General features: G+C 38.1%; 1 protein-coding gene across 1 annotated transcript in view; it reads right to left on the reverse strand.

Annotated features, from left to right (window-relative positions):
• Positions 1-7,045: 7,045 nt before the first annotated feature.
• LOC117342775 overlaps positions 7,046-19,835 on the reverse strand; it is a 40,980-nt gene continuing 28,190 nt past the window's right edge. The window contains exons 3-5 of the mRNA XM_033905032.1: positions 11,125-11,216; positions 10,633-10,682; positions 7,046-8,560 (exon numbers count right to left, since the gene is read on the reverse strand). Coding sequence (XP_033760923.1) covers positions 8,360-8,560; positions 10,633-10,682; positions 11,125-11,216 — 343 coding nt within the window. The 3' untranslated portion in view covers positions 7,046-8,359. The remainder of the gene's footprint in view (positions 8,561-10,632; positions 10,683-11,124; positions 11,217-19,835) is intronic.

The following is a 19,835-nucleotide window of genomic DNA, read 5'->3' on the forward strand; positions in this document are numbered from 1 at the left end:
GTAATGGTCCTACTGTCTCGTTTGAAGGTCCTACTGTCTCGTGTAATGGTCCTACTGTCTCGTTTGAAGGTCCTACTGTCTCGTGTAATGGTCCTACTGTCTCGTGTAAAGGTCCTACTGTCTCGTGTAAAGGTCCTACTGTCTCGTGTAAAGGTCCTACTGTCTCGTGTAAAGGTCCTACTGTCTCGTGTAAAGGTCCTACTGTCTCGTGTAATGGTCCTACTGTCTCGTGTAAAGGTCCTACTGTCTCGTGTAATGGTCCTACTGTCTCGTGTAATGGTCCTACTGTCTCGTGTAATGGTCCTACTGTCTCGTGTAAAGGTCCTACTGTCTCGTGTAAAGGTCCTACTGTCTCATGTAAAGGTCCTACTGTCTCGTGTAAAGGTCCTACTGTCTCGTGTAATGGTCCTACTGTCTCGTGTAATGGTCCTACTGTCTCGTGTAAAGGTCCTACTGTCTCGTGTAATGGTCCTACTGTCTCGTGTAATGGTCCTACTGTCTCGTGTAATGTTTCTACTGTCTCGTGTAATGGTCCTACTGTCTCGTGTAATGGTCCTACTGTCTCGTGTAAAGGTCCTACTGTCTCGTGTAAAGGTCCTACTGTCTCGTGTAAAGGTCCTACTGTCTCGTGTAATGGTCATACTGTCTCGTGTAATGTTTCTACTGTCTCGTGTAATGGTCCTACTGTCTCGTGTAAAGGTCCTACTGTCTCCAGAATGTAACCATCTGAGAGTTCCGCTTTTTCTGGCCGCAGTAGAAGATTCTCTGGAGCTTGTGATCAGAATAAAGATATATGTACCGTCATGTACAACAGTTGCCCGCTTGTCAAAAAGTACTTCGGAGAACACTGTGTTGTTCTCGAAAAATGTTTTCTCTTGTTCACGTCCAAGGAACACTAAAACTAATATTGAAGTCTCAAGCTCTACTATGGAATGACATGTCGTGGACATAGAAGCTATTTACTTGAGGTAAATGTAAAAAGTAATGTCAAAAGAACAATGAGATTGGGGTATATGGAGTTTATTGTTGCCGGGTTTGTTTAGTCACTGTCAGTCTTGTAATATATAATATTTAACGTCCTAATTCGATGAACAGCGATGGCCATTTAAGGGCGTGGCCTACACTTGTCGGCATTACTTGTATGCGTGTTACATGTTATATATTAGGAAAGGACACGTGTGTTATTAAAGTGTGGAGTGTTACAGAGTGCTATGATGTGTCCACTTTGCACAAATTTTGATCTTCTGGCAGGATAAGGATAAGGTGATAAAGCTCTCTATACCCTAAATAATTTTGAATGAACTGAATATAGAAGAATGTTTAAATGATAAATATCGGCGGTATATTTACTGCTGTAGTGTTTTCGTATTTAGTTGATGGTTCAAGCTTTCCTAGTTCGTTAAAATATATTTTGTCATCTGTTTTGTGACAATCTGTGTTATGAGTTTAGTAATTTAGTTACGTAATTAGTTAATAAGGCAAGTTAATTTGAGCTAATTATATAGCCCTGGGGACCAGCTTTGATGGCACAAAGCATTGTATCGGTGAGTGGTTTCTAAGAGTAAAACAATTATTTTGGTCGACCCCTATCGGAAATTACCATTGTTGGACACCCCACCTTTGTATCTTAATCCTTGGTGTCCATTCACAGTTCTCTAGATATGAATACTGAATTATTGAACATTATTGTTGTTAATCGTAAACGTCATCAGTTCGTATCCATCACTGAACGTTTCACCTCAAATTTTGTAGATTTCGTCTGGATAACGCATCAACATAGTCATTATAATTCTTCACTCGAAACCCCCGGTGGTAAACTTCCATTATCACACCACATTGACATTGTCTGAGCTGCATACCATCTACATCATTGCTGGCAAGGGGTTGAGCCTTTCATCCCCATGCATTACTATCTAGTGAATAGTTCCATGTCTATTAACACCTGAAAATAATAATAATAAGAAAACACCCCCCCCCCCCCTCCAAAAAAAACCCCCCAGAGAATACCAAAATGAAACGATATTACGACGGTAAAATATGAACAAAACATTAACTTTAATACATGAAGAGTACGAACAAAAACAAGACCAGGTGGTCCGGAATGGTAAGCGTCCGTTCGGGACAGAAGACGCTTTTCTCGTCTGCCATGCAAATATAAACTAAATCCGGGTCAAATCACATAATGAAAATGAGACAACTGAACCATCAGGCATGGCAACGGAACCATCAGGCATGGCAACGGAACCATCAGGCATGGCAACGGAACCATCAGGCATGGCAACGGAACCAACATTAAATCCGATATATACATGTACAACAAACATTTAAAATCCGATTAAAAACAGTAAATGTATTTTTTTTCATTGTTGTATCTTTTCCTCGGATTTTATGGAATCCCTACGTTCAAGATGCTTCAGGCCGTTCCAGTCACAAGTAAGTTTTCTTGATCTATTTACATATAAACGGTCAGCTTCACCTATACTTGACGGAAACAACGTCCATGTGTGACAGCTGGGGTGTTAACGGGATATCCCCCTGGAATATGTATATGGAAACTAGGGTGTGAAGGTGTGTGTTTTTTAATAGACGTGGATTAATAGCTTTAATTTATAATTAACAAATATGGTCACCACTGTGTCTAAATCTACAAAATCGCAACACACATGCAACAATGTCAGAGAGGCATTCGTTCTCCGTTCATGGTTGATATCAGGTACGAGGGCTGATTGATATGCTGTGAGCCTCAAATTGTATTATTTTTCAACAAAATCCCCTTCAGTATCTATACACTTTTGCCAGCGGTGTTTAAGGGCCTCAATGCCACTTTTATAGAACTCCTTTTCTTGGCTGTTCAGAAGGAACCATCCACTGCATGCATAACGTCATCATCGGACTAAAAGTGGGTGCCTGAAATACTGTAGCTATTTTCAGTTTTGGAAATAGATGAAAGTATGACGGAGCGAGATCAGGTGATTAAGACGGATGCTCAATCAATTTAAAGCCACAATCGTCAATGGCAGCAATGACAATAACAGACTTGTGAACAGGAGCATTGTCCTGATGGAATAACACACCTTTAGTGAGCTTTCCGCGCCGCTTAAGTTTAATATTTTCCCGTAACTGCTTCAGAAGTGACGCATAATATGTGCCATTGATTGTTTGTCCCTTTTGGAGATACTATAAATGCAGAATACCATTCGCATCCCAGAAAACCGAGGCCATAACCTTCCCAGCTGAACAGTCTTTGCCTTCTTTGGCGGGGGAGAGCCAGGGTGCTTCCATTGTTTCGATTGTTGTTTGACCTCTGGGGTAAAATGATGGACCCATGTGTCATCCATAGTGACAAATCTGTGAAAAAAGTGGGGAGAATCTTCCTCAAAAAGTTTAATATTAGCATGCGATGATGCGCGCCTGGTGTGCTTCTGATCAACTGTCAGAAGTCTTGGTACCCTTCGGACTGAAAGCTCTCTCATTGCGAGATCCTCGGTCAGAATGGAATGTACTCCTTCCTGTGAAATTACCAATTATACTGACTATATATCTTTCTGTGACTCGTCTTTCAGTCATAACAATATCATGAACATTATTGACCATTTATGGGGTTGCAACATTGACAGGTCTTCCAGGACGGGGGGTCATCCTCAAGGCTCTGTCGGCCGCGCTTAAATTCCGCCACCGACCTTTACACTGTAGCATATGAAGGGTCATCTTTCCCTAGTGTTGCTACCATATCATTATAGATATCCTTAGGTGTCAAACCTTTTTATGCAAATATTGGATCACTCCTCCTTCACCGATTTTGTCCATTTTGCAAAAGCCGCTTGTCTTGTTTACTTTAGAGTGCTACCATGTCGATATAAACTAACCAAATGAGACCAGTCCTTGAGTACACGGCCCTATATAGTCAGAGAAAATGTTTGACTTAAAAAGAACATCATTGAGTGCCTCCTTCAATATGAGGCTCACAACATATCAATCAGTCGTCGTATGTCTTTAGCCGACGCATGATGCTGAAGACGTAACAGACATATAAATGTAGAATCTCCAGACACCTGGAGACGTTACAGTGTCAAACAATCTAGACGCCGATGAATAGGCCTACATTAATTACAGGTTAATGCAAAGGTTTGATGGGAAACCATCCACAGGATTTTCAACATTTTCATATCATATTATTAAAACAATAGATCTATTTGTTTGAAAATTATCTAATGAAAAAAAATGTCATCTTGACAAAATGATGTGGAAGCCCGGCCTAGCTACGCGCCTGACTTCAGTGGATCAATCACTCTCACAATGTATGCTGGCCATGTATTGTTTTGGTCGTTCCCTACTGTATATCACGTGACTTGTTTAGTACTTAGTCATGTTTGTAATGTATCCGACATATTCTCCATCACACAACCAGTACACAACCATTCACCATTCTCTTCCTGTTAATTGTCTACTGCTATTGGAGTATAACAACGTCATAGTACCATTTGTTTGCTTTTGAATCTTCGGAGAACAATGTTACAAAAATACTTAATTGAGGACCTTCACATTCTCTTTTTTTTTTGCCAAATGTTGAACTTTTGTAATTATTTGGGGAAGAGCTTTAGTAATGGTGTTATAACTTGTGCCCAATCCTATTTGCTTTGATTTTTGGCAATGGAAACATTTTTAAATCATCACGTTATTTTTCCTGTACGGCGTATATCCACGGGGCAGTAGCTTTGACGGAAACCTTTTTGATGAGACATACTGTATCATATCCAATTCATATCTGTCTTATAAATAACTGGTGTTTTTTTTATATTGATATTACCTCGCTTGTTCACTGTTATAAATCAAAGCTCCATTGGAACTGTTGTTGTACAGAGAGGATTGCGGAGAAGATGAATTGAGCTAATTACTTCCCCTCCTTTCTAGTTGACTTATCCCAGGAAGTTTGAAGTATAGCATAGGAACAAGTTATTTATTACATTCTATGGTTTGAACAGCGAATCGTGATGTATGTCAGTAAAATAGTTCCGCTACAGAACAGGTGAAATCCAGTAATAAGAGCGCCACCACACGTCTTACGACAAAATTAGAGGAGTTCCGCACAAATAAAACTACGACGGGAACATGTGCGGTAGTTGGCCTTCTTGCAACGGTTTGGAAAACTCACAAGGGTAGAAATGCATTCAAGGAATATTTGATCATTTTCACAGCCCCTTCATTATAGCAATGTAAGCAATCATTTGGATCCTTTTTTGTTCCGATAATTGAGAATAATGGGATTGTAGGACATAATAAGGGGATTGTAGGACATAATAATAGGATTGTAGGACATAACATTACGGAAATCACAAGGCATCAAATAGGACTTGGAATCCTTACACGAAGCCAATTGAAAGGATAAACTGATCAAGAGGTTGTACCGATATCATCCTTTGTAACTTGCGACAACAAAGTTAAGACTCAATGTGTGAATGCTCTAAACGACCAATTGTAGGAAATCTTACTTGTTTTGCCTAGTATCCGACTCATCCAATTAATGTACAAACGTCACGGATCACAATTAAACGCACAGAGATCGTTAAGGCTAAGTACGATCGCTTTAACTGTTTAGGGTCACCTAAAGTGAGTAATTGACACTCGAAGGTGTAGAGCAGAAAATGTGGGGAAAGAACCACGCTATAGTGTATGGAGGGACCAGCTATCACAGCCGTCCATTCCTAAGGTGACGCCTGACAATAGGTAATGACATGGAGGAGAAAACTACATCAAAACTGGTGTAGCCTCGGTATGTCGGTTTAGGTTAACTTATTTAGTTTAACGTCTTATTGACAGCCGGGGTCACTTAAAGGCGTGCTTGGTTTAGTAGGTGGAGGAAAGTTGGAGTACCCGGAGAAAAAACACTGATCTACGGTCAGTACCAGGCAACTGTACCAGGCAACTGCCCCACGTAGGTTTCGAACTCGCGACCCAGAGGTGGAGGGCTAGTGATTCGGCCACCGCGGCCCCTACAGGTATGTCGGAGTCTAACACGTTGCAACTAATCTAAAAGTGAACATCTTTCTCGACGAAGAAGATCAGAATTCTGTCATCACTGAAGATGGCCGGAAGTCTACAGATTGAGAATACAGGAACCATTTCAGTGAGGATAGCTGTATTTGAAGGCAGTGAGACCAAGGTACGTCATCTCAAGACATCGCGCTAATGTACACTTTTATGTACCCAACAGGGAATGGTGTTTTAAAGATAATGGGCCAAGATAATAACAGAAGGTAGTAATTACTTTAAGCTACATCATCGCTTATTTATAGGAAGAGTCTGACTGAGACAAGTACAGAGATGGACAGATTTTAAAACTCGGCATCGAGGCACTGAATAGGACGCACACAAACTGACTGATTCTGGTGTAAGTATAATGACTGAGAGATGTCTTTGTAAATGATGCCTCAGTAAAATGGTACATTTAAATGGTACCATTTAACTAGGTGTCATCCTTAAGATTGTCATCAAGACGCTGAACGGTAACACTCTACCATTGCCGTGTTAAAGTTCTCCCTTCCATCTTTATGATCAAACACCTACCCCAATGTATTCCATCTCTGTGTGACTAAAATTCTTCATTACATTTTTACCAGTGAAGTATCTGAAAGTGTCAACTTGATAAAAATTTACATCACTAGTGATGATATGATTAGAAAACGCTGAAATTCATTTTTGTTGTCAAGCGTAACATCACAAGAATACGACGTCATAGATTATGCTACTGATTCCCGCGATTTTCCGTTAAAAAAGGAAATAGATATAAATTCGAATGCATCCTCGTTGTTATATATATTTAACAAGCATGCCAGAATATATCATTTATATTTTATACTCTTGATATATATATATATATATATACATGTATACATTATATTCAACGGGAAACCATTCAATATCTTGTATCTACTTCAACTCGAGGATATAATTTTTCCTTCTGTGAATAAACGTTTCATATTCCAATGCTGTAGCAAGTTCAGGTTTCATTCCAGATCAAGAAGCAAAAAGAATAAAACACAAAAACGACATTTTAACTTTATTCTAAAAACACAATTACGTTTAAAACATACTCATTGACACACCCTCACGTGCACTAATACTAGGTTACGTAGGGGTTAGTAGTTCAATGTCTAATAGAGCAAAATCACTTTCAAATATTCCTTCTTTTCATGGGTAGGTGTCATCACGATAGTCCCCACCATTTAATCCGAGGTGTGGGTTGATCCCTTCCAAAGTTAGTATTTCTCAGGAGGATGAGATTACAAAACTTACTGTACTGCCACGGCTGTGTCCTTGGACGAGACACTTTGGATGGCATGCAGCGGGCATCCAACGGTTCTTCATTGAGGTAGCCCCCAGCTACTACAAGGAGACCCACTTAAATTTATTCTAATATACTGAAATCGATCGTTCATGGGGCGATAAACTCAGCAATCAATACGTTAATACATTCTTTAACCATCCGTATACCCAAAACTATTAAATCAGCAGGTTGTATAAACCAACCAAATACCTGTACACTGTATATTTTAAACCTTGTAATTCACTTTAAGAACTTTGCAATTACGAACTAAGTTAACTAGGCGTGTTATATATTTCCAATCTTGTGATATAACTAATCAACCCCGTGATTAATGATACAAGTTTTTCATTAAAAAAAACATTTTTCAATTTTTTATTGGAGCAACAATTTGAAAAGAAACTACTTTACTATACGAAGAATACTTATGAGGCTTTAAATATATGTACGTATCCATTAAAAGCAGTGACGTACCCCCACAGGAACACATCGAGCTATTTCCCGAGACGAGACAATCCATCTATCTTTCTAAAAAAAAATTGAATATATCCAATTTCAGAAAAAAATCATTATTTCAATTGAAAAATATTTTGAAAGTAGTTACAACTTTACTTATATGACACTTTGGAAAGCAAATCCCAAAGTTTGAAATATGAAACACAAAGTGTAGAAAATAAACCACAAGGTTTAAAATATAAAACAAAAATGTAGAATATCAACCACAAGGTTTAGAATTTAAATGATTTCAAACTCTTAAAACATTAATGTTTTACAAGTATACATTAGATTCCGACGCAGCATAAACTCTTTGGTACGTCCAAGTCAATCAACACTACTCCCGACAGTGATCAGTCGACTCTTTGACTCCAAAGTTTGGAATATTGTACTAAATAGCACACAAACAGACAATATTGGCAATTCCATGTCCTCAACTCAATTCGTCCCACACGGTTGTATTGTTCGTGAGATGAGACGGAAATATATCTCTATGAAGCAACGTAGTATGTTTCGTCGAATCATGGTTATGGAGTTTTATCATCACTCTCTTCTGATGTTCTTGAAATGTACAGAATCTTTGGAATATTTTAGAACCGACTCGGCATATTTCTTCTCATTGATATACAAATAATTCTTGATTTCCGTCCGCCTGTCGTTGACATCGCTGAATATATGTCCGCTATACCCAGGGCAGATCTCGAAATCTAGACTGACGTCATATCTGTGGTCGCTAATAGTGGCCTACAATAAAAAGCATAAAGTACGTATATGCAACGATGACGACAAATTAATTATGTTGATAAGGGAGTTCGACTATTAACCATGTAAGCATTAATTAACATGTATAAACGAATCGTCACGTGATACGTCTTTAAATTAGGAGGTGCCTAAAATAACTGTGTCTGTGGATCAGTGACGCTGAAATTGTAGATTCTTTCGCGGATGCTCACATATGCTTTTCAACCTTAGAGATATCGATAGCGTATACACTTTAGCTCATCAAGTGCATAAATTGGTACCCACAGGTATAGAAATATATCTAATTAACACCAACAAATGATACCCACGGTATAGAGATATATCTAATTAACACCAACAAATGATACCAACGGTATAGAAATATATCTAATTAACACCAACAAATGATACCAACGGTATAGAAATATATCTAATTAACACCAACAAATGATACCAACATTATAGAAATATATCTAATTAACACCAACAAATGATACCAACGGTATAGAAATATATCTAATTAACACCAACAAATGATACTTACGTTATAGAAATATAAACCTATACCATTATGACTATTTGTCAGAGATATAATGCCTTAGAATAAACGCAATTGGAAACTGGTGATGTAGACACCCGTGTATGAATTCTGTTGATGACGTTAACGTTTTAAGAACCAACATATCTAAGTAATGACAAGGGATATAGAATGAGGTTTGACATTTTTTTCGACCTATTTGGTTTTCTCAGGCGCCTTCTAGGTATCAAAACCTAACATCACTGGCGAGTCCTAGAAGGATGGAACAGCTGTATGATGTCCCTAACATCACTGACGAGTCCTAGAAGGATGGAACAGCTGTATGATGTCCCTAACATCACTGACGAGTCCTAGAAGGATGGAACAGCTGTATGATGTCCCTAACATCACTGACGAGTCCTAGAAGGATGGAACAGCTGTATGATGTCCCTATCATCACTGACGAGTCCTAGAAGGATGGAACAGCTGTATGACGTCCCTATCATCACTGACGAGTCCTAGAAGGATGGAACAGCTGTATGACGTCCCTATCATCACTGACAAGTCCTAGAAGGATGAAACAGCTGTATGATGTCCCTAGCATCACTAACGAGTCATAGAAGGACGAAACAGTTGTATGATGTCCCTAACATCATTGGCGAGTCCTAGAAGGACGAAACAGCTGTATGATGTCCCTAGCATCACTGACGAATCCTAAAAGGACGAAACAGCTGTATGATGTCCCTAACATCACTGACGAATTATCGAAGAACGATACAGCTGTGTAATGTCCCTAAAATCACTGACGAGTCCTAGAAGAACGATACAGCTGTATGATGTCCCTAACATCACTGACAAATCCTAGAAGAACGATACATCTGTATGATGTCCCTAACATCACTGACGAGTCCTAGAAGAACGATACAGCTGTATGATGTCCCTAACATCACTGACGAGTCATAGAAGAACGATACAGCTGTATGATGTCCCTAACATCACTGACGAGTCCTAGAAGAACGAAACAGCTGTATGATTGATGTTCCTAACATCACTGACGAATCCTATAAGAACGATACAGCTGTATGATGTCCCTAACATTACTGACGAGCCCTAAAAGAACGATACAGCTATGTGATGTCCCTAACATCACTGACGAATCCTAGAAGAACGATACAGCTGTATGATGTCCCTAGCATCACTAACGAGTCCTAGATGTACGATACAGCTGTATGATGTCCCTAACATCACTGACAAGTCCAAGCAGGACAATACAGCTGTGTGATGTCCCTAGCATCACTGACGAAATCTCGAAGAACGATACAGATGTATGATGTCCCTAACATCACTGACGAGTCCTAGAAGGACGATACAGCTGTATGATGTCCCTAACATCACCGACGAATCCTAGAAGAACGATACAGCTGTATGATGCAGTTTTAATCCTTTTGACTCTACTGTATCTTACTCTCAGTTTGTTTCAGAGGGTACTTATATCCTGTTTTTGCTATCCTTAATAATTAACTATCTGAACGTACATAGCTTCAAATGTCATACTTACTGTCGTCTCAACAGGCTGGCCAGTTATCCATACATGGAAGTTGTCACGTGCTGAAAGAAATCAGTAGATGATGACAGGGGCTATTATCAGTAAAACAACTATATCAAGAACTTGTCACATAACACATATATAAGTAGCTAACTAATTAACAACGAATTGTGATATATTGTAAATAAGTAAATAAATTAGATTTGTGCATTTTTTGGATTGCACATTCATCATTAACAAAATCCAAACAATTTTGTTAGTTTCCACATCAGGAAGGACAATAAAAACATGTACGGTTATGTATCTCTAAACATTGCTTCTGTATAATTGTTTGATAAATACAGTTTAATAAAAACAGATCGAAAAGGGATGGTTCTGTCCAGTATAACAAGGGAAAACGTTCCATTATCTTGGTGACAGACTGAAGATAACAAGAAATACGATATAGGTGAGGAATGTCTCGTGACAAATTAGCTAGATATGTGTTTGTATATCTGTACTTACAGAATGATATCCGTACATGCTGACCACCTAAATCTATTTCCCAGGCACAGCTCAGGCTTGCTCCTTTGCCCTTCTCCATCTCTCCAGCTTTTCTGAAAGAAAACAAAACAGGTCATATTTGTTTTGTTCCCGCTTACGCCCTCAAATACCACCTGTCTTAGAATAATGGTGTATACACTCAACGAACTCTGTCATTTTACAATATGAAATAACCTTGGTGTATACACTCCCCAAACTCGTCATTGTACAATATGATATGACCTTGGTGAATACACTCCACAAACTCGTCATTGTACAATATGAAATGACCTTGGTGTATACACTCCCCAAACTCGTCATTGTACCATATGAAATGACCTTGGTGTATACACTCCACAAACTCGTCATTGTACAATATGAAATGACCTTGGTGAATACACTCCACGAACTCGTCATTGTACAATATGAAATGACCTTGGTGAATACACTCCACGAACTCAACAATGTACAATATGAAATTACCTTGGTGTATACACTCCACAAACTCGTCATTGTACAATATGAAATGACCTTGGTGCAAATTATTTAAGTGCATATAAAAACATCAGCACCTATCGACGCGGTACAACAACTCGAACTTAATTTTAAAATGTATTTGATAATTAAATGTTAAATGTTTGCTTTGTTTATATGGATTTAAAATCCTCGCAACAGCCAGGGTCATATGAGGATGGATGTCAAGGTCAGCCAGGGTCATATGAGGATGGATGTCAAGGTCAGCCAGGGTCATATGAGGATGGATGTCAAGGTCAGCCAGGGTCATATGAGGATGGTTGTCAAGGTCAGCCAGGGTCATATGAGGATGGATATCAAGGTCACACCAACAGCCAGGGTTATATGAGGATAGATGTCATGGTCAGCCAGGGTCATATGAGGATGGATATCAAGGTCAGCCAGGGTCATATGAGGATGGATGTCAAGGTCACACCAACAGCCAGGGTTATATGAGGATAGATGTCAAGGTCAGCCAGGGTCATATGAGAATGGATATCAAGGTCAGCCAGGGTCATATGAGGATGGATGTCAAGGTCACACCAACAGCCAGGGTGATATGAGGATGGGTGTCAAGGTCACACCAACAGTCAGGGTCATATGAGGATGGATGTCAAGGTCAGCCAGGGTCATATGAGGATAGATGTCAAGGTCACATCAACAGTCATGGTCATATAAGGATGGATGTCAAGGTCACACCAACAGCCAGGGTCATGAGGATGGATGTCAAGGTCATACCAACAGGCAGGGTCATATGAGGATGGATGTCAATGTTACACCAATAGCGAGGGTCATACGTGGACGGATGTCAAGGTCACACCAACAGCCAGGGTCATACGAGGACGGATGTCAAGGTCACACCAACAGCCAGGGTCATACGAGGACGGATGTCAAGGTCACACCAACAGCCAGGGTCATATGAGTATGGATGTCAAGGAGACACCTAAAGTAAGAAAAAAAGAACAGAAAGACCGAGCAGTGAGGAAAGAGAGAAACTACTGGAGATAGAAAGCGTTACAATTGGGCAAAATATATGATTTTCGATCGAATACTTGAGAATAAATATCAACTTACTTAGGCAAAGGAAATGGTATAGATTTGTGATTGAGTTTATCACGAGTGATGGCGATGAACAGTGAACGGCGAAGTTTCCTATCGTTGGCGGATATTGCGACTTATGGTGAAAAAAAAGTTGGTATTGGGTTGTCCGATATTTCAGGAATTGCTTTATTTAGATTTATTATTTTTTCTTCTATTTATTTTCAAAATTCATCAATAAACATTGTTCTGAAGAGGATACTCAATTAAAGCCTGATTTTTTTGTATGTTGAGTAACAAAATCAAATTTTATAATGTGTCATTGATGTGTCCCCGATAGAGCGTCACTACAAGGAAGTATCGACATTAGACGTGGATACGAGTCCAATGGCGGGGCGAGAAAACAAACATACAGCTATTAACTTACACGGCCTTATTGGTTCACCCTCCCGACCTATCGACAGGTCATCAACTATCTAGAATACCTGATAATAAAGTTAACGATTATTCAATTGAATAGATACAATACCTGAATCAATGGAGTGCGGCTTCTCTTTCGTGAAGTTTATGGATACAGCGAGTTTAATCTAAACATTATAGAATAATAACACGACTATCACACCGACCTCAGGTCTACATCGATTTCTTGTTACATTTTTACAGTATACTTATAACTACACCAAGCAGTCACATCTGTATCTAGTAACACTGAACAGTCACATATGTATCTAGTAACACTGAACAGTCACATTTGTATCTAGTAACACTGAACAGTCACATTTGTATCTAGTAACACTGAACAGTTACATTTGTATCTAGTAACACTGAACAGTCACATTTGTATCTAGTAACACTGAACAGTCACATTTGTGTCTAGTAACACTGAACAGTCACATTTGTGTCTAGTAACACTGAACAGTCACATTTGTGTCTAGTAACACTGAACAGTCACATTTGTGTCTAGTAACACTGAGCAGTCACATTTGTATCTAGTAACACTGAACAGTCACATTTGTATCTAGTAACACCGAACAGTCACATTTGTATCTAGTAACACTGAACAGTCACATTTGTATCTAGTAATACTGATCAGTCATATTTGTATCAAGTAACATTGAGCAGTCACATTTGTATCTAGTAACACTGAACAGTCACATATGTATCTAGTAACACTGAACAGTCACATTTGTATCTAGTAACACTGAGCAGTCACATTTGTATCTAGTAACACTGAACAGTCACATTTGTATCTAGTAACACTGATCAGTCACATTTGTATCTAGTAACATTGATCAGTCACATTTGTATCTAGTAACACTGAACAGTCACATTTGTATCTAGTAACACTGAACAGTCACATTTGTATCTAGTAATACTGAACAGTCACATTTGTATCTAGTAACACTGAACAGTCACATTTGTATCTAGTAATACTGAACAGTCACATTTGTATCTAGTAACACCGAACAGTCACATTTGTATCTAGTAACACTGAACAGTCACATTTGTATCTAGTAATACTGATCAATCACATTTGTATCTAGTAACACTGAACAGTCACATTTGTATCTAGTAACACTGAACAGTCACATTTGTATCTAGTAACACTGAACAGTCACATCTGTATCTAGTAACACTGAACAGTCACATGTGTATCTAGTAACACTGAACAGTCACATTTGCATCTAGTAACACTGAACAGTCACATTTGTATCTAGTAACACTGAACAGTCACATTTGTATCTAGTAACACTGAACAGTCATATTTGTATCTAGTAACACTGAACAGTCACATTTGTATCTAGTAACACTCAACAATCACATTTGTATCTAGTAACACTGAACAGTCACATTTGTATCTAGTAACACTGACCAGTCACATTTGTATCTAGTAACTCTGAACAGTCACATTTGTATCTAGTAATACTGAACAGTCACATTTGTATCTAGTAACACTGAACAGTCACATTTGTATCTAGTAACACTGAACAGTCACATTTGTATCTAGTAACACAGAGCAGTCACATTTGTATCTAGTAACACTGAGCAGTCACATTTATATCTAGTAACACTGAGCAGTCACATCTGTATCTAGTAACACTGAACAGTCACATTTGTATCTAGTAACACTGAGCAGTCACATTTGTATCCAGTAACACTGAGCAGTCACATTTGTATCTAGTAACACTGAGCAGTCACATTTGTATCTAGTAACACTGAAAAGTCACATTTGTATTAAGTTACAGTTAAGCAGTCCCATTTTATTTAGTTGCACTTTTGCAGTTCCATTTTCAATGTCCTTTTCCTGACATATGTACTTTTGCAAGGGTAAACAAACGTGTCTATTCAGGATTCTGAATAAATCAATTACAATTCAAAGTATGACAATTGTATTTGTAGGGTTTTCTGTTTATCTAAACTCTTATACCGACCCGACAATAGGGAATACAATATGCATTGCTAACGATGATTATATATACTCTATCTACTGGAAATCTGCCCAATAATGTGTCGCCATTATAATTTAGCCCTTGTGTCACATTTCCCAGACATATTGTGACTGTAAGTTATCATACCACAGCCGCCCTGTTATGTTTTCTAGATAGGCCATACAAACAAAAGTGAACACCACACAGTGCTTCAATGATTGATTGAGACAGAATAAAATGATCAAAATACTAAGAAGTGTGTAAATACAGATGAAAGATTGATACAAAACAGCTGGGTGAACAGGGCGGGTGTATGTATGATACATGTATGTATGATATGTTTGGTATGTATGGTATGTTTGGTATGTATGATGTATGGTATGTATGGTATGTGATGGTATGTATGGTATGTATGGTGTATGGTATGTATGATATGTATGATATGTATGATATGTATGATATGTATGGTATGTATGATATGTATGGTATGTATGGTATGTATGGTATGTATGGTGTATGGTATGTATGATATGCATGGTATGATATGTATGGTATGTATGGTGTATGGTATGTATGATATGTATGATATGTATGATATGTATGATATGTATGTATGATATGTATGATATGTATGGTATGTATGGTATGTATGGTGTATGATATGTATGATATGTATGATATGTATGATATGTATGATATGTATGGTATGTATGGTATGTATGGTGTATGGTATGTATGATATGTATGATATGTATGATATGTATGGTATGTATGGTATGTATGATATGTATGATATGTATGGTATGTATGATATATATGATATGTATGATATGTATGGTATGTATGGTATGTATGGTATGTATGATATGTATGGTATGTATGGTATGTATGATATGTATGGTATGTATGGTATGTATGGTATGTATGGTATGTATGATATGTATGGTATGTATGGTATGTGATGGTATGTATGATATGTATGGTATGTATGGTATGTATGATATGTATGATATGTATGGTATGTATGATATGTATGATATGTATGATATGTATGGTATGTATGATATGTATGGTATGTATGATATATATGGTATGTATGATATGTATGGTATGTGATGGTATCTACTGTGTTCTGTAGTGCTCTAACTCCTCAAAGTAGGAACTGGTTCCATGTGACAATATATTAGTGGTAATAGTGATAATAAAAATAACATTAACAAAGGCTGAATGTTCTGGTTGGTTTAGTTGGGGTTAACGTTCTCACAAATGTCACCGATATGGATTGGATGTTGTTTTAAAATGAGCGAACATAAAAGTACATAAAGATAAAATAAACGGATTGATTTGCTTCCCCTTGTCAGTATATTGTTTAAACTCAATTTGACAAGACACGATTATGATGCAGTTGCAGCATCCTCTATATGAGGCTTCACGTATAATTTTATGATACCCGACAACCACTGTCCTGCAGGTAGGGCGTAAGGTAGGCGTAAGGTAGGGCGTAAGATAGGGCGTAAGAATTGTACCTGCTGCCCCCATTGCATGATCGTAGAGGCGACTGAATTTGGGTCTTATATTTTCTCTTCTTTCTTACAAACTTTCTTCTTCCTAATGTCTCCCTTGACAATGCCTCACTTTTAGCCTTTAATTGAGTGTTCGCGGCTGTGAGGAAGGCTTTGGGTTCTGTCCCCTGGCCGAGACATACCAGAGTCTTTAAAAAATGGTAGTTGCTACTCTTGCTTAGCGCTGAGCATATTAGGAGTGGGACGACTGGTTCACCCGTTGTCAGTATAATGTGACCGGCTGGGGTGTGATGCTGGGTGTCTTCGGCAGTATGCTCCAGTGAGGTAGCACTATAAATCGGCAAAAGTCCCGGCCTACCACAAGGAGACTTCACACAAACATACCGCAGCCTCCCAAAACACACATATACGCACTCACCACGCGCATGCATGTCGCACGCACGGGAGGCCGTCCTTAAATAACCTTAGCTGTTAATAGGATGTTAAACAAAATAAACCAAACCAAACCCGACAACCACGTACAACTCGTGTGACCTGCCTCTACCATAACGTCGACAGCAGCTGGATTGTCACCTGGTTTGAACATGTGTTTGCCGATATATGCAAAGAAGGATAGTGATATTATAAAATGTAAAAAAGTAATATTCCAAAATTAGATTTTGATAAATAACTATTATCAAATTAATTTAGTTAGAAACAACAATCTGACAAACCCAAGATAGTTAGACGTCTTTCAAACTTTAATGTCTGCAGTTCTGTGATGTATTCACCACGTAGTCGCGAACTGTATACGTTTATGGATGCGGTACGGTGATATCTGGTTTTCACCAAAACAGATCGGCTCACCGTCGAACTTCCAGACCCCTGATCTGGGACGTTTCGGCGAGACTGGCCTGTTGTTAATGTTAATTACAAATGTGTCACTGTTTAGAGGCCCTCTAAATAGTGACGGAAATGCAGTCTGTACGACAGCTATTGTTTTAATATGTCACTCCCCCTCCTGCCCTGAGAACATTTTGAAAGGAATCTCGACGTTCTCCACACCAATAACAGTTCTTGTGCTAATCTCTGATACAATAACGTCATCAATATTGAAATCATCGAGAGAATCCTTGTCGGACAAGTCATTACATGGATCCTGAATGATTTGCAATGAGTGGGGAGAACGGAACAGTTTCCAACATTGTGACAGATTTAGTTTTTATAGCAAGTCGTAACCAAAATGAAGGGATCTATCTGATGAAGGGATCTATCTGATGAAGGGAGCTATCGGATGAAGGGAGTTATCGGATGAAGGGAGCTATCTGACGAAGGGAGCTATCTGATAAATGGAACTATCTGATGAATGGAACTATCTAATGAATGGAGTATCTGATGAATGGAACTATATATGATGTAGGGAGCTATCTGATGTAGGGAGCTATCTGATGAAGGGAGCTATCTGATGAAGTGGGTTTGCTGATGGAGAGGACAGTTTGGCGGATCTTGTTAAGCGGGTTGTCTTGAAATATGTTCTTATAATTTAATTTTGTATGAAACACGCATTTTCATTGGCTGAAATAATTTTGTTATACCTCCATAACAAAATTTTTGACGTTGCGAAATGTAACGTCATTTTTGATTGGCTGATGACGTTGCGTAATAATTTATCACAGAAAAGAGTTCGCCAAAGAAAGTGAAATATCTTGGTGTGTATAAGACGAAATTAAATTATAAGCATTAACATAAATTATTTTTTCTGTTATACAGTCATAACATAAAAAACTGGAGTGTACTCTCTTCATAAACCGCTTCGCGGTTTATTTAGAGTACACTCCAGTTTTTTCTGTTATGACTGTATAACAGAAAAAATAATTTATGTTAATCCTTAATTATATTACAAAATAATAAATAGAGGATATCTAACAGTGTCTTCAGTAATACCAAATATATTTCACGAGTGGGGCTAATATTTTGATATTTTTCACGAGTGAGCAGCACGAGTGAAAAATATCAAAATATTAGCCACACGAGTGAAATATATTTGGTATTACTGAAGACACTGTTAGATATTCTGTTTATTACATTTTTTATCAACGAAAAACCTACCCCGTATGCTAACTAGGCCTAATGTAAACAAAAAAAGTAGTTCCCCCTGTCCAGGTGCTGACATATATGTCGGGCTTTCTGATTGGTCAATTATTTTGGTATTTTCTAATCATTAATTTGATTGGTCAAAAATATCACTTTTATAGAATCAATAATTTTTGATATTTCACTGGTAAAAATGTAATAAAAATGCATCATTTTACTTCTTGCTGGCAGAACCCAAGTGGGTAATACGCGGGAAAGTATGGTATTGTTGTAGGGTGGGGCGTCATGCTAACGTGTGCATACTTTTCAGTGTGGTAGCACTATAATGATTTCCGTCAGAGGCTCTTAAATCCTTCAAGTATCTACCTTATTGTGTTGGTATGAACGAACTAATGCTAATCTATAGCTACACAAGAAAATTATAGTTGAAAAAAGACATGTACACAGTAAAGTTTTGTTTGTGTTTGTAAACTATTCCAGTATCACTATAAACCATCGGTATTATTTTCCCGAGAGATTCACATTAAGTAATGAAAACCCGTCCTTGGATACCAGGAAATGTGGTGTAGAACAGATCAATAGCACGAATCCTACATCGCATGTATTATTCTTATACATGTTTGTAATAAATATAATTAATATGGATGGCTAAACAGAGAGGCAGTTGTCCTCTGATAGCTTAGGAAGGGAACTTGTGGTTGACTGAACATTTCTGGTTACTCGGGTATGGTTATGGAAGTGTTATAGATAGAGATGAAGACATATATCGATCTCCCATATATATGTATATTTTTTTCCTTACTTGACGAGCCATGTTTAGTTAAGTGTAATACGTATGAGAATTGCAGCCAGATGTCAAAGCCAGCTAGCTTGTGATGAGTTTCATTCCATCAGATCAGCATGATGGTTAAAACTACTAAAGTTACGGTACAGTTTGAACAGTTGTGTGAGATTAAAGGATACTAAAGGGATCAATAATGTATAGATAATTAATCCACGGATCATCCATCGGTGATTTTTATATCGGTTCAGTTACAAGACCTCGACCTAATTATAACATATAAGTGTCATCACTGATATGAGACAAAAACAATAAAGGCGCCATGTTGTGTTGTTG

This window comes from Pecten maximus, chromosome 14, assembly GCF_902652985.1.
Source record: "Pecten maximus chromosome 14, xPecMax1.1, whole genome shotgun sequence".
In the NCBI taxonomy this organism is placed as follows: Eukaryota; Metazoa; Mollusca; class Bivalvia; order Pectinida; family Pectinidae; genus Pecten; species Pecten maximus.